Source organism: Neolamprologus brichardi, chromosome 22 (genome assembly GCF_056152115.1).
Source record: "Neolamprologus brichardi isolate AB-2024 chromosome 22, ASM5615211v1, whole genome shotgun sequence".
Classification (NCBI taxonomy): Eukaryota; Metazoa; Chordata; class Actinopteri; order Cichliformes; family Cichlidae; genus Neolamprologus; species Neolamprologus brichardi.
Window position 1 is genome coordinate 8,237,022 of NC_142124.1, and position 26,172 is coordinate 8,263,193.

Consider the following 26,172-nt stretch of genomic DNA (forward strand, 5'->3'; position numbering starts at 1 on the left):
ATTAAGTAAAGGTTTACTCAAAACAAAACAAAAACAACATCTAAGGTACAGAGTATTTGCCAAAGGAAACACTATTAAATATAAACATGTACTTGTATAAGATTATAATAACTGACAAGAAGCACTTCTAATATATATTTTTAAGAAAGTAAAAGTAATAAAAATGCAAAGAAATACCAATACAGTACTTTAAAAATACATAAATAGATTTTTTTTAAATGTCAGGTATCAATTTAATGGAAATTTGCTTTATGAAATAATGCGAAAAAGAACACGTCAATGGCAGTGTTAAAACGTGGTCTGATTCTTTAGAAAGGTAAATGTTATTTATAAATCAAAGTTGTTCTTTTATTTGTATTTATTTATTTTGCGTTTCGCTGGCGTTTATTTGTCTTAAATTAGACAAATATTTCATTGAGTTTGGTCTGGATTCTTCTTCGCTGCTTTCTGTTGTCATCTGCAACTTCCGCCCAGCAGTAGCGCTAACTTCAGTCCTCCATACAGGCACCACTAAACTAAACTCTGCAGCTGTGCCGCTGTCGTTCTACAAGTTCGTGAAGGATAAAATCTCTTGAGTAAAGTAACGTTTGGAGCCTGTCATCTGCTGAGTTTACCTTAAGAGCTTATCTTATCGATTTGATCTTAGATTAGCTAACTGCTTTTTAGTTAGCATGCTGCTGCCTCAACACACCAGACAGATCCTCTTGGCTTAATTTGATTTAGTCATGACTGAATTAAGATGCCGAAAATCAGAAACTTTGGAAGGAGATAATGAAGAGGAAGAGAAACAAAAGGAGTCGGAGCTGGAGACCAAACGTAAGTTGAGCTAACTTAGCAGTTTGCTAACTGAACATGAGCTGTGTAGCTTCCAGTGGAGAAACAGTTTAATGTCAGAGCACATTTCTGTATCGATGCTGTGACAGCCAGTCTCTCTCTGCTCTAGCACCAGATGTTGAAGAGGTGAGTGGGTCAAGCGCTGCAGCGGCTGATGGCTCGCAGCAGAAAGATGAAGGTGAAGTTAAAGGCGGTCAGCATGAACAGGAAGAATCAAGCAGAGCCCAGTCATGTGTCAAAGCCAAGGGCTTATCTGCATGTAAGTCCATTTCTTACATACCAGCCCACTTCATACGCTGCTCAGTGGCGTTTAAAAAATAAACAATTTGATGGTCAGGTTCATGCTGTACATTAATGGGGACCTATTATGCTTCCATGAAGTGATCCCCGTGAGACAAAAGCTTTAGTCTGCTGTAGATGCTCTGTTTCAGACAGTTTTCCTGCATTTGTAGCTCTGAATGGTGTCAGTAAGAACATCTCAGGCATGGAAGCTCCACCCACCTGCTGTTCAAACCCCCTGTTTGCAAGGTTCAGCCAGTCAGGGGGAGGAGAAAATGTGAATCATGCAAAGCTTTGTAGTTTAGTAGTTGGACTTTCAAATTAAGTAAAAAAAAAAAAAAGCTACATATTGTATAGATAAGACAACTGAAAATGAAACTGAATTGTTTGTCATCCTACATAAATGCATGTTTATGTATGTCATATTTTGGTGGATCCATGGTGTAGTGGTTTGCAATTTCACAAGGAATAGCATTGAGTGTAAAAACTCGATGCCTTAGCTTATTTATGTGTTATTATGTTGGGATGTATGATAAAAGACATGAAATGATGGATTGTAATTTTTCTACCTCCATTATTATTATTATTATTATTATTATTATTATTATTATCCTTTATGTGCTTTTATTGCATATCAGAAACACTGAAGAAAGCCATCGGATGAAACACGTCTCTTAATTTTTACTGCTATGCAAAATTACAAATATTCTTTACATACTTGTGAGTGCTGACCTTCTCATTGATAGAGCTGTATAGACACTTAACTTAAATTGCAGTTAAGTGTATTTTTCCATCTCGCAGAGTTTTTGTACATACGTCACCAAATTTGTATGTACTGTAAGATTTTTAGACATCTCTGAAGAAGTTTCGTTTTTTTGCACGTGTTGCAATGTGTAGGAGACTAAATGTAAAATGTCTCTGGCTGTACTTTGGTGGCAGGTGTAATGTTATTTTTTGTGTGTTATTTTTGTCATAGTAGTATATATGATATTGATCTCTCTGTTCAGCTCAGTTTGCAGCTGCAAAGAGAAATAGTGTGTGGTAGAAAATGATTATTTAAAGTGTGCAAGTCAAAAATCTTTCCTCTCACATTTAAGACCTACAGAAGCTTGTTTTTTGTTGATGATGTTGTTTTTTACTGTTAATGCTTCTTCTCCTCAGCTGTTTTCTTACAGCGGCTAGTCCGGGTGTTCTTTGGATGTCTGGCGTCTGTTGCCTGTGGCATGCTATATGCAGTGTATCTGTCCACGTATCATGACAGGAAGTTCTGGTTTTCAACTCGACAGGTGGTGACTTTTTTTTTCTTTTCCTTTTTTGTCTTTACTTTGCTGCCCAATCGTACGAGCTCTAAAATTTACTTTGTATATTTCTAAGGAGCTGGAGCGTGAAATCACTTTCCAGGGTGGCAGTGGGGTCTATTATTACTACTACAAGCGTTTGATCGCAGCACCATCCTTTGAGCGAGGTACAAGCACACTGCCTGCTTCATTAAAGGCTTAGCGAATTTTCAATATTTTTTCCATAGTTTTATTCTTGGACTCTATTATAGAGTAGATTTATATGATTCAGAGTTTAAAATAGTCCACAGATAGCACAGATAATGACTTTAATGTTCCGCTTTCCTTATGACTCAGCTCTGTTGTTTTGTGTTTTACAGGGTTTTATGAGCTGGTGGTAGATAACAGGACCGTTTCAGGTCAGACCATTAACGCAGTCGAGCGTTTGTCTCTTTATCCGGAGCTCATCACAAGCTTCATATACAGAGTCACAGGCAGCCAGGTGAGGATTTATTTAATCAGATTTTACATTTCCTGGGTTGTCTTCTTTGTGTGTGTATCTCAAAGCAAAATAAAGCATAAAAACCACTGTGACGTCCACTCTCATTCTTGGAGGCTGAGTGCCTTCTCTTTCAATAAGCAAGGTTTAGTCTTATTGAGTCTCTAAATTCATAAAATAACCTTCTGTCTGGACAGAAGGTTCTTTCATCTTCGGGGGAAACAACCCATTAGTTCTCTTTGCTTTCTCCATTCACTTTTGTCTGGAAATAGCCAGAATAGTTCAGTTGACTCAAAATGCAGAGCTGAAGGCGTAATGCGACCTCCAGTGTTTGTTTTTGTAGTCATTTTTGTGAGGCATTAGTTAAATACTGGGGGGGGTTGGGTTAATGGCAGCAGAAAAGGGAGAAGAGTGGGACAAATGTTCCTTTGCCAAACTGAGCAATGCTGCTTTTTTATTTCCATTTATTTGACTTTAATGGTGTAGGAGCATTTAGCTAACTATAATGTTTGGTATTCAGCAAGGTCTGAATGTTGGCAATGTTTCTATGCGTTTCCAGTTCAGATAAGTCTGTTTCTGTCGGGTTGTGCTCCTCCTATTCAGATATTTAGGCTTTTTTGGCTTTAATCTGTCAAACAAAAATACTTAAGGTGAGATATTTAAGATATAGTTCTGATGTTAGTGCTTCAGTGCACTGTTTTAGTGGTTTGCATTTTTTAATATTAAAGGAGTGCATAAGACAATGCTTTAACTCACCATTTCTGTTCATTTGAAACTGATAGATGTAGATATTTTTCCCTTTTTGTAAGTATAAATTACATAAAAATAGTTTAAAATGAAAGGCCTAACTGTAACAGCTGTACAAATGCAAGTATCCTGAGTATGTTAGAGCAGGGATATGAGAGAGAGCAGAACATTTCCATATTTAGTTTGCATTTGTGAGTCACGTGCAGCAGCAAAGAGAATCAAGTATTGTGTTTAAAGTGTGTGCAATTTTGCACATAAAATACAATTGCTTTGCAGTGGTTTAGTATTTTAATAAAGAGAAAACAGAAATGCTTTGACTGCATAACAAAAGTCTGGCTTACAGCAGAGAATGGAAATCCAAATAGAAACTAGTGGTACAGAGGCCGTACACACCCGTGAGAGTGTGGGAATATGTTAGTACAAGTCCTAAAACTCAAACTGGTCAAACTTCAGTATAATTTATGCTTTGATAAGTCTTGGAGCAATAGGGCTGCCCAAACAAAGCAGACCCTGTTTTACTGTCACAGCTGATTAACCCGGCTTACCTACGTCAGCTGAGCTGTTTTCATCAGTGTTTTTGGCATTAAGCATCTGCCTCTAGGCTTCTGCAGGAGTAAATGTTGCTGCATTAGTACTGCTAGCTATGGACATTATTATAATGAAGTGATTAGGAGTGAAACATCACAATTAAAAGTGACTTGATTCTGCCACTTTAAGGTTTGACCACAAACACTTTTTAAGGATCACCGTCTTTGTCTTTTTCCACTGCTTCCCTTGATAAAACAGGATTTCGTGGAACCGATTTACTTCTACATTGGAGCAGTTTTGGGCCTGCAGGCGGTCTACGTCACTGCCCTCTTTGTGTGCAGCTGGGTGATGAGTGGCACCTGGGTGGCTGGCATGTTGGCCGTGGCCTGGTATGTGATCAACAGGTAAGGTGAACAAACGTTTCCTTAAGCATGAAGTTTCTTTGCCTGTCTGTTCACGTTTTCTCATTCCAGTAAAACCTTTCTGGTGACTAATGCTACAAACATCCTCCTCTCTATTAAAATGATTAATAAAGTTGTATTTAATTCTGTTTCTTTTCTCCCACAGAGCAGATACAACCAAAGTAGATCATGCTATTCCTCTGCGGGACAACTGGGCTCTGCCTTACTTCTCCTGGCAGGTCACAGCTTTGACTGGATTCCTGAGAAACAAAATCGGCTCTTCAGCTGAGGTGAACCCCTCATGAGCCTCATTAACACACACAAAAAAGGAGAAGTAATGTGTGCTAGAACATTTCACTAATGATTGAGTCTCATTCTCTGTAGATGTTCTGCTATCTTACCATGAGTGCCACCACCTTCACCTTCCTCCTGGTCTGGGAACACAGTCACTACGTGCTCTTCATCCAAGGCTTCTGTCTTTTTCTACTTGATTCTTTTGACCTGGTGCCACCACGTAAGGTAACACAGTTGTAGCTTGAACTTCTGAAATTTCATACAGTTTTCTTCAGAAATTGCAGCAGGTTCTTACTCTATATTACTTTAAACTAACAATTTTGCATTTATGATATTTTTTAATGCAACTTGTGGGTTTAAAACAGGTAAAATCCCGCCGACTGTTTAAATAAAACTGTTTTATTTTCTCTTCTGTGATTGGTTGTCTTTTTCTTCTTCATCTCTCCATTTCTGGGATGAACAGATGGCTGACATCCACAAGGTGTACCTCAGCTCCTTGTTCCTGGCCTACATGTTCCAGTTTCAGAACACAGCCCTGCTCAGCTCGCCTCTGCTCAGCCTCCTCATTGGCTCGGTTCTTGCGAGGTACTTCCAGGTAGAGTTAGCTTCCCCCTCGCAGCTCAGTCATGACATTAGATAAACTCTTTAAAGTGAAAATTGTTTTCAGCTTGGAGCTTTTCAAATGGGAGTAGCTCCATTAACATTTGTGCTTTTTTTCTAGCAAAGGATGAAGGTGGGTCCTCTTGTGGCAAGAGTGATGAAGCTCTTCCTACATTTCTACCTGGTCTTCACCTCTGGGATCACCTACAGTTATTTGGTCAAGGTAAATCATATGGGAGCAGGGCATCTGTGTAGTATTCAGTGGCTGATACTGAGTTTTTGGGTTGAATTCAGTGTTTTGTTTTGTTTTTTTATTTACAGAAACTAATTGCTGCAAATGAGAGCGACTTCATATTGAAGTTCCTTGAAGTAAAATTTGGACTCAACACAACAACGTGAGTCGTGTTTTTTGTTATTGATTTAGAGCAGTAACCTTATTAGTGAGAACTCATCTAATGTAATCTAACATAATAATCTTCTTTTTTCTTCTCTTCAGCGACTTTGTCCCCAACTTCCTCTTGTGCCAGGAGAGTTTCCAAACGCCCGGTCAGGACTTATTTCTACGTCTGACGCAGGCCTCGGTCCTCCCCTTCTACTTCCTCGTGCTCGCCGTCTGCCTGCTTTCAGCCTTACAGGCAATCTACAGAAGGCTCAGGTGAAACACTCGTGGTGCAAAATGTTTCTGGTCTAACAACAGACAGCACCATGCTGTCATCAGCTGGTTTCTGAAGTCTTGTTTTAAAGCCTCAAGTTGCCTAGTTGCTCAAGTTGCCAACAGCATAAACATGGTAAAGAAGTGGAGATAAGGTGAACCTGATCCAAGTTACTAGACCAATTGCAGCAGCTGAATTAGCACACCAGGCTGTCACTAAGTTACCAAACCACTAACTTAACAAAACCTTTGGACAGGCTAACTACGTAAGTCGTAAAAAGCTCCTTTACAGTTGTTACTCATAATAATACATTTATTTGTGCAGCACTTTTTAAAAAGCACAGTTACAAAGTGCTTCACAGTTTGAATAAAATACAGACACATAATCAACATACAATCATTCATTTATTCCAGCATGCACACTTCTATACATTCATTAGATTGAGAGTATGGCCAAAATTAATCGGAGAAGAATTAATGAAAGGCTAACGTTTAAAAATTATTTTTCAGATGTTGTGGAAAGCACTGACTCTCCCGATGGCTGTTCCAAGGTTCAGACCCTATAATCTCAAAAGCATGGTTACTTCTGATTTTTCAATGAGAGAGTATGATCTAAGAAGCTGTTGAGACTCCTCTTATAAGGTTTCAGTAGCTCTGCTGTGTTAGCAGTAGCCTGGCCCTGTAGCACTTGATGAGTTATATCTGAAGTTTGAAGTGAATTCTGAATTTCATTGGAAGCCAGTGAAGGGAAGCAAGGATGGAGATGATGTACAAACGCCTGCTAGTTCTCATTAGCAGCCTGCATTCTGGACCAGTTGAAGTTGGATTAGTAAGATCTGAGAGATGCAAATAAAAATAGTAATAATAATAACAATATTCGAGGCAGGAGAAAATTAAAGTGTGCACTAAAAGTTCAAAATGAATAAATGACAGTACGGGAGTTTTGCAGTTTCTCTTTTATGAAGGAAACAAGACTGGATGAACTTAGAGATATGAAATTCAAAGTTCAGATGTTGATCAACGATGATAACCAGCTTTCCAACAGATGAGCTGATATTGTGGGAAATTGAATGAAATTAAATGTTTGTACCAAACTATTGAATTGAACTGAATATGCAAATCGATTGATAACAAATGCAGTTTTCATGTGTCTAGTAGATTAATAATTAAATGGTAGTTGATACTATGTTAGCAAAATGTGTTTGCCCAATAACACAGTGACATTTGCTGGTGACTCCTGTGTTGTTGTTGTTTTTAAGCCGTCATTATATTTATACTTTTGGCTAAAATCTTAATGTAATTTTCCCTCACAGCGGTCAGCCATTGTGCAAAACCTATAGCCTTGAAAATGGAGGAATAGGAGAGCAGCCAGAGGTCGTCTATCATGTTTTCCACACCATGCTGTTTGGGGGTCTCGCTCTGCTCTTTGATGGGTACGTTGGGAGGTTTTGTTTTTTTTTTAAATAATTGAGGTTTGTTCACTTTATGTTATTCAGCACAGCTTTTCATCGCCTATGTTCTTCTGTCTTGCAGGATGAAGTATTTATGGACACCATACGTCTGCATGTTTACAGCATTTGGGGTTTGTTCTCCTGACCTCTGGATGACAGTGTTTAAGTGGCTCAAACTGAAGTCCATCCACCCTGTAGTATTGGTATGGATGTTTGTTTATAGTGCATGAGAAACAAACCCAAATGTCTTAAAGTAAACAGGTTCCTTTTAATACAATCTGCACAGAAGGGGAGGTTTAAGTATATACTGTCTCTTTAATTTACCTTTATGCTAAGTGTCCAAACAAATAGTATCTTGTCTATAAATTGCCGGTAATATCTAAAGGAATGAATGGATCCTGTCACAGTTTCAGTCATTCCTGAACTCAAATGAGATATTTGAACTGTTTTATTCGGGCTTCAGAGCTGTTCACAGCACTGAAACGGCTTTGTTGAAACTGACCGATGATCTGTTACTCCCATTAGATTCAGGTGATAATGCAGCACTGATTTTGTTGGACCTCTTCACTTGTTCAGATGCTGTCTTGTGGATAGGACTTTCTGTATGCCTATTGTGTGTATCACTCCCTGCCTATTTGTCTTGTGGGGTCCCTCAGGGCTCTATCCTGGGCCCAGTCCTCTTCTGTTCATATCAGCTTCTATTGGTAGTATTAGGAGCCATATTATTTCATTTCATTTCTATGCTGATGAAGACAGTAGAAAATCTCAGGATTTCTTACTATCTTGAAGATATTAAAGGTTAGATGACTAAACAGTGACAAATTTTTGGTCCATTCAAATCTAGTTCTTTTGTCAGTATTTTAGATAATCTCATCCCATATTTATGGTAAATGGACTGATACCTGTGGAGTACTTATTCCCTCTAACTGACCATTCAAAGCACGTTTTATTTCAAACATCACTCACCCCCAATTACACACATTCAGACCAGTGATTTTTTTTTTCTATAGCTAATTCTATTGTCTAATTTTTGCACCCAGACTCTAACTCCAATTGATTCATCTGGGTAACTCAGGGTTCTGGCCAACAGACTGTATCAAATTAGACCTGGATGTTATTTTTGACTCAAAGTTTTGCTTTGACAAACAAATCTGTTCTGTTGCCAAAAATAGCAAGTTAAGAGTCAATGCCAAACTCAAATCTTTCCTGTCTTTGCGTGTTCTGGAAAAAGTCATGCGTGCTTTTATTATTTCACATCTGGATTATTGTACCTCACTATACCTAGATCTCCCTCTGTTTTTCTGCAGATGGTTGCACAGTAAGAATGCTGACTGGCACTACCAAATATGAGCCCATCAGCCCAGTCGTAGCCTCACTGCACTGGCTTCCTGTTTATTTTAGAATTCAGTTTAAGATTTTACTGATTGTTTTAAGGCCCTTAATGGGAAAGCCCTGGCTTATATTACAAGTCATGATCTCTTAATGTTACATGTCCCAAGGTTGCGCCTCAAACAACAAAGTTACAGAGCCTTTACAGTCACTGCTCCACAATTGTGGAATCGGTTACACCTTGACATAAAAATAGCACCCTACATTTCTCTTTTTAAGTCTAGGCTCATACCCCATCCCCATCTAAACTCTGTCCTTTTTTAACCAGCTTATGGTGGTTGTTGTCCTTATTTTGTATTCCTGGCTGTAGCGCAGGAAGTACAGGTAGATGATTGCAAGTTTGGTGGTTCGATCCCTAGCTGCTCCCGTCTTCTTGCCACTTATCATTGGGCAAGATGGTAACCCCAAATTGCTCTCCAGTGCATCCATTGGAGTGTGAAAGTGTGTGATTGCTAGATAGAAAGCACTTAAGAAGGTGTTTGTGTGAATAGGTGACTGAGGCATGTTGTAAAAAGCGCTATATAAGTCCAGAAAATAGAAAATAAAACACACAAGTCAGTCCATTTACCATGTGTTTGCTTATTGTTGAAAGCCTCATTATTCTGTATTGTATTTGTTTTCGCTTTTTACTTATCTTTATCATTATCTTTAAATCGTTTTTTAGCTTATAACATGAAGTAAGAACTTAAAGAAGAAGCTAAAATAAGATCCTGAAACATCAAAGTTAAAGATTAACTTTATTATAATTGTTTTGGTACAAGCAGCTTAAATGAAGAGGAATAGCGTATTATAATACAATATGACAAAATAGATCTCTCAATAAAGTAAAAATTACACAGAAAGAAGTTTACTTAAATAAAGAAGATAACATAAAAAAAGGAGGCAGTAGAAGTAAAAATAAGTTTACAAAAATCTGAATATATTACAAAACAGTTCAATAAATACATTAAAGCTAAATTAAAAAAAAATGTTTTTCCCCTCATGAAGAGAAAGGAGTAAGTATCGACACAGTTGCTAACCGTGTTTTCTTTTCTTTTTACCCTCCAGTCCTTGATTCTGAGCACAGCTGTTCCCACAATCATTTGCTTCAGTTTGTGGAGAGAGGTGAGGCGTTCAGCCCCTTTTACGTGGGAGCTCTTTATGTTAGACACACTTTATATCTCCTGCGTAACGCTCTTTCTCTCCCATTCTGCAGTTCTCCCCTCGAGTCATAGCAGAGTTATCAGAACTGCAGGAGTTCTACGATGGAGACACAGTGGAGCTGATGAGCTGGATCAAGTGGGTCTTTAGAACTTCCTGTATTTATAAAGATATTTGTAAAGTATTTTATCATGGCATCAAACATCGTCTTTCCTCCTCATGTAGGTCACAGGCTCCGGTGGCAGCTGTGTTCGCAGGCAGTCCACAGCTGCTGGGAGCAGTGAAGTTGTGTTCGGGTTCAGCTGTAACTAGTTTACCTCTTTATTCAGACATCAACCTGCTGAAGAGGACTGAAGATGTGAGTTATCATTGACAACATATCTGTTACCTTAACAGTGCTGCTGCCAAGAAGATACTTGTCTTATAATCAGCTATAAAAAATGCCTGTTAGTCATATTAAGTGCTGAATGTGAATTTTAGTCCAAACAGAGACTGGTGTTCCACATGTTTTAAAGTAAATTATTAGTTTTATTGTAGGGTCTTTAAAATGTAAAACACCTTAAACTGGCTGTTTTTGTGATTTGGCGCAACACAAATAATATTGAAATGAAATTAGCTGAAGTTTAACAGAAAATAAAAGGAGATAATCTTTCCTTTCCCAGACGTACCAGGTGTACGCAATGAGATCTGCAGAGGACATCTACAAGCTCCTGACCGCCCAAAAAACGAACTACGTGATCATCGAAGAGTCGATTTGTAATGAGCTCACTCTTAATAAGGGCTGTAGGATCAAAGACCTGCTCGACATCTCCAACGGACATGTGAGTTTAAACCCTTTCCTCCGTTATAGATTTCTTACAGATTGGACAATTTTGAGTGGATATCAGTAATATGGTCCTCTTGGGTACACACACCTACTGATTAGATCTTTTGAGGATGGTTGACCTTAAAGGAAAAGGAGCTAAAATAGCGTGTTTCAGACAGTGGCTACACTAAGAACCCAGAATATGATCAATGAAGATTATTTTTAACTTTAAATCATGCATAGCTAGTCTAGTGGAGTCCATGAATAAATAATTTTCTGCTACTACGTTATTATTAGTAATACTTATCCAATCATCTAGCTATAATCAAGACATTAGTTGCAGAATATTTTACAAACTCTACAAAATTCGAGTCTTTTATACTTTCACTCATGATCTGTATGTTTGTCTCTTGCAGATTGTCTATGACAAAGGCGAGATATACTCCTTCTCCAAATATGGACGATTCTGCCACGAGATAAAGATGAACTACTCGCCCTACACAAACTACTTCACACGAGTTTTCTGGAACCGCTCGTACCACGTCTACAAAGTGAACTCTGTCATCTCCTTTCAGTACTGACGGCCAAGCGTGGCTCTGCCCCTCCTCAGGTGTTCCTGATCGTATCCACAAATCGGCACACCGGGGCGAAAAAACTCTGATTATCATGGTGTCAGTGGGGAAGCTGCACATTCAAACAGTGAGGCTCAGCTGAGCACACTGCACCGGCCAAACAACACGTATGAACGGCCATATTATTAATCACTGTACTGTAGTTTTATAAGCCATGTGTTACTGTTAATGTTACTGTGAATGGTTTTAATGAAGGTGTGAGTCGCAGAGATCAGTGTAGGCTGAGAAGGGGAAAGCATTTGCCATGAAATGAAGCAGCCAGAGGTTTAATCCTGTTCACTGATTGGCACTTTTGTGCTGACAGTGATTGGCTAGGATGCATCACTTTTATCAAGTTTATTTTTTTAAACACCTGCAAAACTGTAGACCTTTGAATCAACATCAGTTAGGCTGCTGATTAACAAAATTATGGCATTAGCATTTAGCTCAAACCAGAGCTCCACAGACACTCCAGTGTGGCTCTTGACCCTTTTTTGGGGGGGGGGGGGTTAAACTCCTTTTCTTGGGGACAAATCTTTATGCATTTAATTTGATTTTTGTCTTAAATGTTTTGCTTTTCTGTTCTGTTCATGTGTTATGATCACGCTACTGTTGTCTACTTAAAGAGAAATGGGTGTCTTCTGTCTAAATTATGAATTTCATTATACTAGCATAGTTGGATCATTTTTGTCTTGATTTAAAGGAAATAATTAAACTGTTGAATCACTGAGCTAATAATCATAATCAGCAATCAAGTATGAAAAAAATATGAAAGTGCTTTATAACAGGATAACACATAAGATTAGTCAGAATAGTTTTTTGCTTGATTATGTAATTTTAAGGTTACCAAAAGAACCAAATAGTGACAAGCATACATGCTCTTGCTTTCTGTCACGCTCTGCCTTTGTTTGCTCATGAAATACTTATGCAGTGCATGTGTACGCGCTGTTCTTTGAAGGGTTGTTGCTGCTTTGGTCGGCTTTCGTGGGAAAGGCGTCTCTCTCTGTACTGTTTGCTGCTTGTTTTGTGCTCTGATCTGTTAAAGGGAAGTGGAAGAAGACTGTCCAGAAAAGTGTTATCAGTTTTTGTGACTGCTGCCTGAAATCTACTGAAAATAACTGATATCTGAAGTAGGCATGTCTCTACACACACATTTATATGTCTGAACTCACTGGTTTCTCCTATTGTGCTCTACTTTTTTTTATTTCTTTGACATGAGATGGTTGTATTCATGGTCTATATAAAAAGGGTTGACTGAACTATCCAGGACTTGCACAACCTTCTGCAATCTTCTAAACTGAGCTCTTTCAGCATTTTAAGGTGGTGGAGGCTGGTCCTGGATGCCTTATGTAAAGACATGGCTGCCATGTCTGTATCCATCACTTCCAGGCACGACTGATAATTTCCTATCTCCGAGCAGTTACTTTAGGATTTTGGTGATGAATTCCTCTTGGTGCTGTCATACAGATAACAAGGTGGCCGTGTGGTGAGTGTGTCAGGTGAATAAATATAACACTGAGCTCCTCTTGTGTGGTTCTTTTAACATTATCTAATTTTTCGTTTTTAATCCATCAGTTTTCCTGTCCTCATTACATTCATACTCATGCAGGATCTGACTATTTTCAGAGGAAGGTTTTATTTGTAAAGCATTAAAAAGATATCTGCCTCAATCAATCAATCAAAATTTATTTATATAGCACATTTAAAAACAACAGTTTTGATCAAAGTGCTTCACAAATTTAAAAAATGAAAATAAATAAATAAGACAAATACAACGCAAGACGAGACAAACATAGTTTGATTATCATTTGGTTGGTTTCTATCTTACATCAAAGCCAGAGTAAGTAGTGGTTCAATGGATGAACCACTACTGTCTATAGACAGTGTAGCAAAAAGTTTTCTGTTGTATGTTTTTGGCACTTACTTTACTGGCAGTCTGTCACAAAAACACATAATTTGTGAAAAATCTTATTTGCTTAATCTGTGAAAAAACCTACAATAACACAGTTTGACAGAAATAAATTATATTTTTACACCAACAAATATATTCCTAAAGAGCTATTAGCCAAAAAGTTGGATATACTTTGTCTTGGCGTGCAGTGTTTTTAAAACAGTATCTAAAAATCATCTCTTTAAGAAACAACAAAAAATCCAGCAAAGATCTTGTGATGTAAAGAACCCACGGTGCACAGCTTTGCAAGCACTTGGATGTTTATTTTTAATGTTTCCAGTGATTCCGGTTAGGCCACATTGCAGCTGCCTGTCTCCACTGAAGAGCACCGAACTCTCCTGTCAGGTCCTGGCATCCTACTCAGATAGGAAAGGCATGAGTTATACTATAGAGATTAGCTGTGTTGATCAGCTTTCCCATGACACCACATCCTGACAACACTGCTCTACCCCTCCACTGCAGTCGAACCACAAACCACACCTTCAGCTCATCCACTTACTGTCCAGTGAAGCCTCATCAGAAATGGTCTTAGTGGAAGAGTTTGTATCAAGAAGCTGTTCTTAAAGATGATGTGGCTGAGGCATGCCAAATTACACAAGAGCTTACATAGAAAAACACTGTAGAGCACTATCAGTCATGGATTGTCCTCCTCAGAGCCCAGAGCCCGGACCTCTTACTGACAGAGTGAGGGATCACCTTGACAAAGAACAGAAAAAAAGGCATCCAACATCCAAAGGTGAGCTTTGAATGTTTCAAGATGCCTAAAGAACTATTCCTTAGAAATATTTTTTAAAATTACAAGAAAGCTTTCCCAAAAGAGTTCAGAATGCATAGAAGAGTAAAGGTGGTATGTCTGTAAAGGTGGTCATACCAAATAATGACTTTTAAGATTTTTACAAACTCTGTTTTTGCTTTATAAACTTTTTAATGTATGTTTGTGCAACTGTGTACTGTATGTTTAACCTACAACAGCTCCAAAAATGTACGTTTTTAACTTGAACAAACATTATTGCATATATAAGCTCTCAATAACGTCAATTCAGTTATTAAATTTAATAAAAACAACTAGAATGGAGAACATTAGAAGAGAGTATTTCAGAGGAACAGCTCAGCTTGAGTGGTTTGGAAACAAAGTTAGAGGCAAGCCCGAGATGGTTTGGTGCATGTGAAGGATAGTGGATTTATGAGATAAAGGATTTTGGAGATGGAGCTGTCAAGCAGGAGACCACAGAGAAGACTCATGAATGCAAGATAATAACTGCAGGCAATTTTTACATTATAAAAAACAGTTTGTAGTAATTTCAGTCTTTTATTTTCATTGTCATTAACTGCCAAAATTGCAGGAAGCATAATGCTGCATTCAAGGCCTATCGGTAGAATGGAAAACAAGACGATTAAGCGCATTCTGCTTTATTTTGTGCTCTTGCTCGCTTTTTATTTCACATTTATCTAAGGTTACCTTAAGGTTAGCTATGGTTAACGTCTTACGCAATCTCATAGTTGCACTATAAACTGCCTAAATGAGCAAATTTTCGCATTATGTGTTTATAGTTTGGTTTACAAGTGAAAGTAAATCCCGACAAACATTTTAAATGATCGAGTTAAGTTTATAGTATAGGTGTTATCTTTCTTTTCTATTCCTAAATTCACTGTCAGACGTTTTAACGTCCGTGCAAATAACTCGTCCGACCATAAAGTTTTATACGAATTGAACCAATGGGACCTGAACGCAGCATAAGTATGCGCAATCATGGCGCATTTTTGTGTCTCCTTGGCGACGAAGCGGAACCGGAATTACGAAGGAGATATGGCGCAGGGCACAATGAATTATGAGAAAATCAGTTAGTGTAGCTGGTCCAGCTCCTAATTTTGACATTTTGGTGAAAATTTTGCCCTCCTGTCTTCTGAACAATCACTGTGCCCCGTTAAGGTAAGACAGTTGGTCCCTACATGCGCGGGACAACCGCCAAAATCTAGACGGCTAGCCGGAATATTAGCGAAAAAAGACTCCTGGCTCCAAACATAACACAGAATAGAAAGGTGGAGTGCGTTTGGTTTGTTTACAGTGGCAGCCCGAAACATCATCTGTAAGCGTGCATTCTTGTAGATTCAATAGGTAAATTTGATGTCCCCGCCCAGTTAGGACGCCCCGTGACAATGATTAGAGCTCTCTAAACAACTACTGAAAATTATAGTGTTAGCTGCTCTGACAGGTGAAGCTATCTAACCTATTATGGAAGTAAATATCTAATAATAGTTACAATTATTTTGAAACTATAAATATTTATGTTCACAAAATATGAAATTTTATATATATTTACCATCTCCAAGATTTTTAACGAGTGAAAGTAACATTACACGATTGGAAATATACTAATTTCAAAGAGTGAAACATAATTACAGAGTTTTTATTTAAGTATCAAAGGTTTAATGTACATCAAAAGGCCCTAACTGTCTAATATTACAAATACAGTCATGTGGAAAAGAAAGAAAAACTAAGTGCAACATATGATTCAGTAGTGTTTGGAAGTTTTAGCAGCAGTAACTTGATGCCATGTTTTTTTTTATTACTTTCTGATGCTCTTCATGGAGCCGCTGAAGGAGGAAGAGAGGAAGGTCCTGGTGGAGCAGATTATCTTTGCCTGGTTCTGGTTGGTTTAAAGCTAAAAGAACAAATGATCATTTCATTTTTCCTGACAAAAACCCCCAAGAGAAGGTAGTACTGTTAACCTTACAGTCACCTGTTTATACACCAGTTCTCCTTAAGATGAGTGAACTAATCTAGTGTATAAATATAATAGAAATAAAAATAAATACATGATGTGGTTTTTACTGACAAAGAACTTACATTAAAAACCCCAAACACTTTATATTTAACCCCAAGATCCATTCTAAATAAAGCTGATGTTTATATCTGCATATCTGCCCACTAGACGAGGATGAGTGCAGAAGCAGCAGACCGTGTGGCCGCTGTGACCAGCAGTCGGCCTGGCACGCCTCTTCAGACTTCCTGGTTTGAGTTTCTCCTCGACGACAGCCTGCTGGAGAAACACCTGCAGAAATCAAACCCAGGTTTGTTCAGCCTTACTCGTGAGTCCATCGTTTATTTTTAATGACATCTCATGGACTTGTAAAGGCTTGTTAATAACTGTTCTTTCTGCAGACCCAGCACCAGTGCAGCTCATCATCCAGTTCCTGGAGCAGGCGTCGAAGCCATCAGTGAATGAGCAGAATCAGGTCCAGCCTCCAGCCGACAACCGTCGGAACCGCACATTGAAGCTGCTTGCACTGAAAGTAGCTGCTCACATGAAATGGGATCTTGAGGTGCTTGAGAAAGGGTGAGTCAGAGTGTTTTAGATGGACATCTTTCGTTATCAGAGTGTCTTTACGAAAAAGCCAAGTGGAATATGTCTCAGCGTGTAATTTAACAAAAATTCCTATTATGCAATCATCTAATATGCTTCCTGCTCGGCAGATTGACCATTCCTGTGTTAAACATGCTGCTGAATGAACTCCTGTGTGTGAGCAAAGTGCCGCCAGGGGTGAAACATGTGGACCTGGACCTCTCTACTCTTCCTCCCACCACTGCCATGGCTGTCATCATCTACAACCGCTGGTGAGTGAGATGACTCTCTCCGAAAGCAGCTGTCATGAGCTCAGTGGTAAACTAGTAAAATGGACTATGGAAGTGTTTGTTTATGTTTGTATCCAAGTCTTAAACTGTAAATGTAGATTAAAAGAGGATGCATGAATAGAGATTGTGGCAGAGAATTAACCACTCATTTGTCTCATTTATATTGTGTCTGTTAAAGGGCCATCAGAACAATTGTGCTGAGCAGCTTTCCAGAGAAACAAACCAAACCTGGACCCCACCAGATAAACATGTAAGTCCTTCTCCTTCCTCTTCCTCCCTTTTATCACTTATTGCATCCACACTTACATGTTTTTACTTTCAAATTTGTGTTATGCTATGTTACCACCTGCCTAGCACTCTGCTCCTGTGCTGGAGTTTTAGCCCCTCAAAGACTTTAAGAAGCACATCTGACGCTGTTTCAGTTTTAAATCTCTGGGATTGTGTTTTTGTGTGGCCAGCCAGACATTCAGACTTCTGAAAACATTCAGACATTGTTCTACCCACATTCATTTGCTGATTGGCTTTAATTAGTCACAAAATATTAATCTAAAATTCTCATTGAGACAGATCACTTTCATCTTATTTTAAAATGAAAATATTTTATTTTGTAAATATACACAATAAATAAAAAATGTACTGCTCATCTAATTCTTTGTAAAAATACCAACATCCAGGCTTAATTTTGCAAATTAAGTGAAAAATAAATCATGTATTCCACTGAATGCTTCTGTTGTGCCCTGATTTAGGTTGAATATTGTACAGCAGGAGAAAGAAATGACTGAAAACATCCTCACTGTGGTGAGTAAGCACCTTTTTTTTATGATCCATACATACTCTGTGAGTACATAAAACTATACCTTATTAATTATATTATTAGACATGTCATTTAAATTTCAGATAAACTAACAGCAGAAGTTGATACTATTTTTAAAATGTTTTATTCCTTCAGCTAAAGGAACAGGCGGCTGATTCCATCAGTGTGCTGGAAGGAGCTGTGAGACTGAAGAAAGACTTCTACGTTCACACCATGAGGACTCTGGACCTGCTGGCCGCAGACACTGCTGCCAACGGAGAGACAGAGTCTTCGACTGCAGGGCTTCGCATCAGCGCTGATGAGCTGCACTGCCAGGTTGGCTGAGTGCACAGCGCTGTCTTTCTAGAAGTAATCCTTCTGGAAAAAAGTGAATTTTTCTTTGGAGTAATAGAAGAATTTGTGTTTCAGGTGCATTATGATTTAGGAGGCATTTTCTTCCATCAAGGCTGCACAGACCTGCCAATCTATGAGAAAGCTCGGGATCACTTTAGACAGACAAAGGAGCTTTTAAAGAAGGTAATCATATTTTATCACAGCTTCAATGACACAGTATGATTTAACTTTCTCAGGAGAGCCACAAGATGTAACTTTTCTCACAAAAGCTGCTGACATGGAGCTTTAGCAGTGGTTCAGTTGACCTTTTTCTCTACGCCTTTTAGCTAGACTCAACGGTTCATGTTCACCTGGATGAGAAGCGCCTGGCTGGATACTGGAACGCCTGTAGAGCTTTGACTGGAGACTGTGACCCCTCTGACCCCCAGACGACACCCTACGACCAGATTAACAGCCTGATCCGGGCTCACAACTACCCGGTCAGAGCAAACACATTGGAGAGATTTGAGTACTGCATTCTTATGAGTGTTGTGTTGCTTAGGCAGAAGTAGGTTGACATCACAAATAGGGGGCAAAAACAGGTTTGTAAACTCCACTTTAATTCTCTGCAGGCCGTCATTGAAGCCTTCATCAAAGACAACATAACGCGCAGTTTGCCAAACCACTTCAGACGGTCTGTTCTCCGGGAGTTCTTGTATAAAGTCCAACAAGGGTGAGGAAACAACAAAATCAAACCTCTCTGCACGCACTGCAGCTAGCACAGACTTCAGACTTCAGTCACTGATCCACAGAGTGTTGTTATGGTCTGTTCTTTCACTCATTCTACCTGTGGAAATACAGTTTCTGCAGTCCTTGTGGACCACTTTGCAAACCACAAATTTTCACCTTTAAGCCCACAGCTGGAATCGGTTAACACGTGAAGCTGATGTATGTCATTAAATAGTCAATAGTTTTGTTAAAAGGTCATGTAAAAGCATTTTATGCATTCATATTTTTGTATAACATCCCATCTCCCTGCAGGGAATCAGGCCTGGATGAGGTGTGTCACAAACTCTGTGTCTGCAACGCCGTCCGCGACACTCTGGAAGGAGAGATCCTCAGCGTGCGTTTTCAGCAGCTGCTCCTTAAGCCTAGCAAACAAGTGGTGGACTTCATTTTAGAGGTAACTCAGTAAATTGTGACCTGTGGTTTTTACTTCAGTATTATATTAAGAACATTTTTTTTTCATGCAGTATAAGTTGCTTAAAGCCACTGCAGATTAGAGTCAGATTTTGTTTGTCCTGCAGGTGTGCACACGCTCGCTGGAAAAAGACCGTCCATCTGAGGCGTCCAGAAGAAACATGGCTAATTTCCTGAAGTGAGTCAGAGTCACTGTTTTCCATGCATTGGACAATTATATAGGAGGTTATCAAGGGTCTGCTACAGAGATGATGTCGGGCAACAATACATTATAAGACTTTGTCTTCCTTCTAAACCTGTTATGGTGCAGGACTCTGTGTGAAAGCTTGGAGGACCTGTCTCTGGTGTTTGTGGTGTCATCCCATAAGCTCTTCATGGAGCTGCTGAAGGAGGAAGAGAGGAAGGTCCTGGTGGAGCAGATGAGGAAGAGGTCGGCCACAATCAACCTCAGTGCCAAACCTCTGCCTTCCTTCTACGACATTCCAGGTACGTGGCCGAGACTTCTGCTACATAACACTGCCGCTTCTCCACGTGAAAACCATGAGACATATTGAGGTTTGGTTCACTTCTTCACAGCTTCAGCTAGTGTGAACATTGGCCAGCTGGAGCAGCAGCTCATCCTTTCACTGGAGCCACGCAGGATCAGACAGATCCTCATTGAACTCCACGGCCTGGCTGAACGACCTTTCTGGAGGGTCAACAGCAAGGTCAGAGACATGAGCTCAACATTAATGCATTTAAGATATCTTGGATTGTGCTTGACTACAGTTTCTCACATATACATATACACACATTTGGATACATTTTCAATCCTTACTTCTAACACATGAAACCAACCAAGATGATCTGAATTAACCTACCACTTCCTGTTTACATGAACAGTGGGAGGTTCCTCCAGACTACATTAATGTGATCCTCGGCATTAAAGACAACCTGACCAAGGACCTGGTTTATATCCTCATGGCCAAAGGACTCCACTGCATTTCAATAAAGGTCTGAGCCATTATCAACGCTCAGTGGGGCATAAATGTTATTTTAATAATTAAACGTTCTTATCCAATCATAGAGCATCACTTTTAACTGCTTAATACATGGAGCATGTTTTCCTCAGGACTTCGCTCATGCACGGCAGCTTTTCTCAGCTTGTCTGGAGCTCGTCACAGAGTTTTCCCCAAAGCTGAGGCAGGTGATGCTGAATGAGATCTTGCTGCTGGAGGTCCGCGCACACGAGGCGATGGCGGCCGAGGGGAGCAAGGAGCGGCCGCCCCCTGACTTGGTCAGCAGGGTCAGAGGTTACCTGGAGATGAGGATTCATGGTGAGTGAACAGCAGCGAGTGGAGTCACTCCAGTGTCAGCGTCTTCAGGTTAAGTCTGTGATGGGAGAAAATCATTGTGGATCAGGCTTCATATACTACTATAAAATCTATTTCTAGGGCCCCAGTAAACAAATGTACTAAACTAATGTCACTTACAAGAATTTGTAAGTTACAGATCTGGTCTTGCAGCTAGAAACATTTGTTAAAAAAAAAAATACACTATTAGGATACTTCTGCAAGAGTAGCATGTGTCTCACTGTAAAAATAGACGTATGTCTGCTTTCCATAAAATCTTCAGTTACCGATAAAGCAGAATAAACAGCTTCTTTGTTATATAGCACCAATTCTGGAGGTGCAGTGAAGGATTTCCTGGTCTTTGTTTCCAGATCTGCCTCTACGTCAGGTGGTGGGAGAGGAGTGTGTCGCCTTCATGTTGAACTGGAGGGAGAACGACTACCTGACTCTGCAGGTGTCACAGTCTCTGGTCATGAACAACCCGTACATCAAGGTAACACGTCTGTGTGCTTCTTTTAACACTTTCATGAAATTTTCTCTTTCTAGCAGCTCCAGTGATGCTATTTCTGATATTCACCAGCATTAAATTATAGCAAAGTTATCGACACAGTATCTGACTGTCTGTGAGGTTTAAGGCTATTTAAATCCCAGCTGAGGCAGCTGAGACACTCTTCTGCAACTTAGAAGTCACAGCTCTATAAGAAAACTAAAAATCTTGAGTGATTACATAATGAACTAATTAATAAGTTGGTTTAAATTCATTTAAAAATAAGTTGTGGTACCAGATCCACTTAATTTTTTTCCACCAAGACACATGAAAGTCTGAGAGAGTATTCTCTCTCAGGATTGATTTGGTTATATTTAGGTACTGTGGGATTTCCAATCAATTACAATGCGATGTCTCGAGAACAAGGCGATGTAGGATTTTGAAACCGATACCATAGGTGTGTCTAGCGGTCGCCAGTATTTTTGCATTTTTCTTTATTAAATTTGTCCTGTTTTGTCCCGATAGCTTGGCCAGCTCCTGGCATCCACGTGTAAGGAGCTTCCAGGTCCTAAAGAAAGTCGGCGCACCGCCAAGGAGCTCTGGGATGTGGTGGTTCAGATCTGCAGCATCTCCATCCAACACAAGAGGAACAGCGATGGCCGAATTGGCCTCATTAAACAGAGAGAGTCCTCCATGGGCATCCTGCACCGGTATGATGTCGTTTTAGGATTTCATAGGAGAAACAATACAACATGTCTGAGATTCATGTAGCGTCACACTTGTTCTGTTTTCTTAATGTGACTCCTCCAGGAGCAAATTCATCACTTTCACCAAGAAAATTAGAGTAAGTATCACCACATACCAACTTAAACACACTGTGGAAGTATAAAATGTTTAAATTAGCTGTTTACCTCGTGATTTGTCTTATTCTTACAGGAGCCGCTGGTGCTGACGACTCTGATCTCACTGTTTGTGAGACTCCACAGTATAGTCAGGGTATGACTCTGAATTCATAAATAGAACACAGTGAAATGGAAAAATTGAGGGATTTCAGTGCTGCTGTAGTTTCTGTCTGCATCTTCAGGCCCTTGTTTTTTCTTCTTCTTTAGGATGACATTGTAAATGAAGTTACTGCAGAACATCTCTCCATCTGGCCATCTTCTCTTCCAAAGTAGGAACGACTTTTCTATTTTACCTCATCTGTTTGTTTTAGCTGCACCAACTGTTTCTGCTACACTGCACTGGTCGGGCTTAGTTACAGGACCGACACACAGGGATCTCTTTTCCTGTCCTCAACTCCTACAAGCTGAGAGATATCTTTTGAAGCTTGTTTCAACTACTGAAAAAATAAGAAATAAGAATTTGAAAGTTATTTTCTCAGAATTTTGAGTTGAGTGAATATCTGTGGTTTGGACTAGTTTGACTCCTGCTTGTACATTGTCATTTTACTCTTTATTCATCGTGTTGTCGTGTCTTTATTCTTCACACTAACAGCTTATAAGCAGAGGTTACTTTTCTTGTGAAAAAGTTACAGGAAGTACACTGTGCATGAAAAGCTGTCAGGTTATCTGCAGTTACAGATCTGTTTATTACGTTCTTAGTTTAGACTCTACTAGAGCAGCTTTGCATGACTCACAGTTCAGAATAATCCTTATTTGACTTGTACTGATGCTCCTCAGTTCATCCTCTGTGTGAACCAAGCTGTTTTCATTCCTTTGTCGTCAAGCCAACTTTCTTCTGATTGGCTAGCCTTCACAAACAGTTTGATATTAGGGGATATCATCTCTCTCTGACATCATAAACAATCAAAAGCAGCTGCACTATGACTGTAACTGTTAATATGAGAGGACATAAGGAAAAACAGCCCCTTTAACAGCATGTACACAGCGCGAAAAACTCTAAATGTTCCGATCTGTGTGTTGAGCAGCATACAGGCAGTGGATGTGGAAGCTGTGGCTGTGACAGTCAAGGAGTTGGTTTCCTATGCTCTCACTCTAAACCCCAATAACCAATCATGGCTCATCACACAAGCCGACATCTACTTTGGTAAGAACAATCACATCTCATCAACTCAGAACTTTCTTCACTGAATCAGTGAAATGTTGTTATTGCTTAGACAAAGGCTGACGTTTTTCTACCAATGTACTTGACGTTTGGACAGAAAGGAAAAATAAGATTGAAGTGACTTAAAAAAAAAAAAAAAAATATTCACAGCAATTGCGAAACATTCCCTTAAGAAAGCATTTTCAGACACAGCCACCCACAGCTTGAATAACAACTTTCGTTTCTCCCTTTGTAGTGACCAATCAGTACTCTGCAGCTCTGAACCTTTACCTGCAGGCTGGAGCTGTGTGCTCGGACTTCTTCACCAAAGCCGTCCCCCCCGACATCTACACTGACCAGGTAAAACACAGAGACTAATACCAGAGTGCACTCCATAGTGAGCCTCTGCAGTTTGAGGGATATGAGGGCCGACTGACTCGCCTAACAGTGACACACCTGTTTTTATTTTAGGTTCTGAAGAGGATGATTAAATGCTGTTCAATGCTGAACTGCCACACACAGGTCAGAGGTCAAACTGCCTATTTGAGAAAGTGAACTAATGTTAGCTGCTGAGGAATTAATGAACATATTGTTGGATTGATGCAGGTGCCTATTTTGTTTAGCTGTTTTCTGTCACTTTGTTTTCCCCAGTATAATTTCATGAATAAAAGCTAGAAAGCTCCTCGTCCCTTCTTTGAACATTTAGCAGAGCAAAATCAATATAACAGTATAATAATGATAGACCCTGATGAGAGAAAAAAATATATATCAGCTTTATTTGCTGATGAGAGCCAATAAGGCAAATCAACCAATACCATTGTTTACCTCATTATTCCGTGCACCTCTGCTAAAGTATAAAGTCGACAGTAAGTGTCTCAGTGCTGACTGGCGTCTTACAGATGTAGCGAGTTGGAAGTAATGTGACATCTCTGATTCTCGTCAGGTTGCTGTTCTGTGCCAGTTTCTGAGAGAAGTCGACTACATGACAGCGTTCAAAGCGCTTCAGGAGCAGAACAGGTACGGCCCTGGAGGACACATTACATTACCCACAGAGCCATTCTTAACAGCTAGTATCTTCTCACATTACAGTCACGACGCCATGGACTCATTCTACGACTACATCTGGGACGTCACCATCCTGGAATATCTCACACGTATCCTTCATGTGACAATAATCACTGTTGGCTAAAACTTAGTTTTTAATTTCAAGAAATACATACTCCGGCTTCCTCCCACCGTCCAAAGACATGCAGCTTGTGGGGATAGGTTAGGTTAATTGATAATTCAAATTGCCACTAGGTGTGAATGTGTGAGTGAATGTGAGTGTGAATGGTTGTCTGTCCCTGTGTGTTGGCCCTGCGACAGACTGGCAACCTGTCCAGGGTGTACCCCGCCTCTCGCCCTATGACAGCTGGGATAGGCTCCAGCGCCCCCCGCGACCCTGAAAAGGATAAGCGGAAGCAAATGGATGGATGGACATTCTCTCCAGTGTCGATTTAGCTTCCTGATTTTTTGCTCAGATATTCACCACAAACGAGGAGAGACTGAGAAGAGACAAATAGCGGTAAGTCTTTCTAACCCTACAGCTTATACCACGAAAGGCTGCGACCTGAAAAGCATCTCATACGTATAGATTTGACTTCTCTGTGATGCAATAAGATCATAGAAGAATAATGCAGGAAGAGACCGGCAACAAAGTGACGACCAGCTAACGCTTGTCAATAACCAGCCACATAAGCAGACTGGTTAATGTCTAATAAAAATAAAATACTTGTGAGACATCAAAGGTCAAATTTAATCTGACGTGCATTGTGAAACAAGAGTTACTGAGCAATGTTGAGCTTAAAGTCAGAGCTCAACTCTTTACCTGCCCACATCTCTATGGTAACTTAAGCTGAATGTGCCACCTAGGCTGTAGCAGATTATATTCAGAGTTACGGTTTTAAAATCTGTTGGAAACATCAATTTCACAGTATACAAGTGAAATATAATTATCTGCAATTAGAGCAGTGCAGCTCAGTCACATCCTCAGTGGACTTTGCATTCAGCTGGTGAAGGGTGTGCAGAGTCCTAATCTGCTGCCATGTCTATTTTACACTGTTGGAACTGCAGCTAAATGAAACAGATTAGAAAGTTGATCTGTAACGTTTCAAGGAGGTTCATCAATTAATATTTAAATTAAATTCATATAAACTAAAGAGATTTCCACGTGCTTTTATTAGGCTGTGGGAGAGAGACTTGAACATTTAAGGTTACTCAGTGTGTTTAGGCTTATGGACTGCAATAAAGAATTTATATAAAATATGTGTGGAAGTGTAGAACCTGTATGATTTTGTATATTTCAATAAGAATTCTCATAACAAAAATATAACCGATGGCATCTCCCAACCCTTCAGATAAAAGCGATTGGACAGACAGAACTGAACACCAGTAATCCAGAGGAAGTGCTGCAGCTGGCTGCGCAGAAGAGGAAGAAGAGATTCCTGCAGGCGATGGCCAAACTGTACTTTTAGTAAACACACGAACCACTGTCAGATTTCACAGGGTGGGGATGAAGATTTTATTTTGTGGTAACAAGTACATGGTAATTTGTATTATTTTCAACTTTTGCAATAAACTTATAAAACCAAAATGCCCTGAGTTAATCACATCAGGATAAAAGCAAAGCAAAAAATGAACTAAGTGCGATGGACCTGGTTCAGTTAATGCTTTCTGTTTGGGATTTTTAAAAGTTCACTGGTACAGCATTCATTTTACTATACTTTGGCTGCTGGACAGCAGCACACAACATTTCATTTAAAAAGAGAAAAAAAAAAATGCATCCCACAATTTTCTAGAAATTCAAATTCTTGAACTTTGCATTTTTCTGAAATAAAACCTTAAAAAGCCAAAA

At 39.5% G+C, this 26,172-nt stretch overlaps 2 protein-coding genes across 2 annotated transcripts; both read left to right on the forward strand.

The window, feature by feature from the left end:
- Positions 1–463: 463 nt before the first annotated feature.
- Positions 464–13,021, forward strand: LOC102795193 (putative C-mannosyltransferase DPY19L4). The gene is made up of 19 exons (XM_006794422.3): positions 464–816; positions 944–1,093; positions 2,275–2,399; positions 2,488–2,578; positions 2,771–2,892; positions 4,423–4,568; positions 4,732–4,855; positions 4,950–5,084; positions 5,323–5,454; positions 5,581–5,682; positions 5,781–5,854; positions 5,956–6,114; positions 7,425–7,544; positions 7,645–7,765; positions 9,999–10,055; positions 10,147–10,229; positions 10,317–10,449; positions 10,754–10,912; positions 11,313–13,021. The coding sequence occupies exons 1-19, from the start codon at positions 726–728 to the stop codon at positions 11,475–11,477; spliced, it is 2,289 nt and encodes a 762-aa protein (XP_006794485.1). The 5' UTR covers positions 464–725; the 3' UTR covers positions 11,478–13,021.
- Positions 13,022–15,219: 2,198 nt separating this feature from the next.
- On the forward strand, positions 15,220–25,904 carry ints8 (integrator complex subunit 8). Its single transcript, XM_087835103.1, has 28 exons — positions 15,220–15,388; positions 16,392–16,530; positions 16,622–16,796; positions 16,934–17,074; positions 17,271–17,342; positions 17,839–17,890; positions 18,042–18,221; positions 18,315–18,422; positions 18,566–18,718; positions 18,851–18,951; positions 19,260–19,401; positions 19,526–19,596; positions 19,729–19,904; positions 19,995–20,125; positions 20,301–20,411; positions 20,530–20,734; positions 21,121–21,242; positions 21,762–21,946; positions 22,047–22,080; positions 22,173–22,232; positions 22,346–22,407; positions 23,164–23,282; positions 23,536–23,639; positions 23,751–23,801; positions 24,223–24,296; positions 24,369–24,433; positions 24,800–24,843; positions 25,676–25,904. Exons 2-28 carry the CDS (start codon positions 16,398–16,400, stop codon positions 25,790–25,792), a joined length of 2,988 nt encoding a protein of 995 aa, XP_087691229.1. The 5' UTR covers positions 15,220–15,388; positions 16,392–16,397; the 3' UTR covers positions 25,793–25,904.
- The last annotated feature ends 268 nt before the right edge of the window (positions 25,905–26,172 follow it).

Bases quoted from the DNA above. Each gene is read 5' to 3' on its own strand.
- LOC102795193 (XM_006794422.3), top strand. From the start codon at position 726: ATGACTGAATTAAGATGCCGAAAATCAGAAACTTTGGAAGGAGATAAT. The intron at 2,893-4,422 runs GTGAGGATTTAT...TTGATAAAACAG, and splicing joins ACAGAGTCACAGGCAGCCAG to GATTTCGTGGAACCGATTTA. The intron at 4,569-4,731 runs GTAAGGTGAACA...TTTCTCCCACAG, and splicing joins GCCTGGTATGTGATCAACAG to AGCAGATACAACCAAAGTAG.
- ints8 (XM_087835103.1), top strand. From the start codon at position 16,398: ATGAGTGCAGAAGCAGCAGACCGTGTGGCCGCTGTGACCAGCAGTCGG. The intron at 19,597-19,728 runs GTGAGTCAGAGT...GTTATGGTGCAG, and splicing joins AACATGGCTAATTTCCTGAA to GACTCTGTGTGAAAGCTTGG. The intron at 20,412-20,529 runs GTCTGAGCCATT...TGTTTTCCTCAG, and splicing joins TCCACTGCATTTCAATAAAG to GACTTCGCTCATGCACGGCA.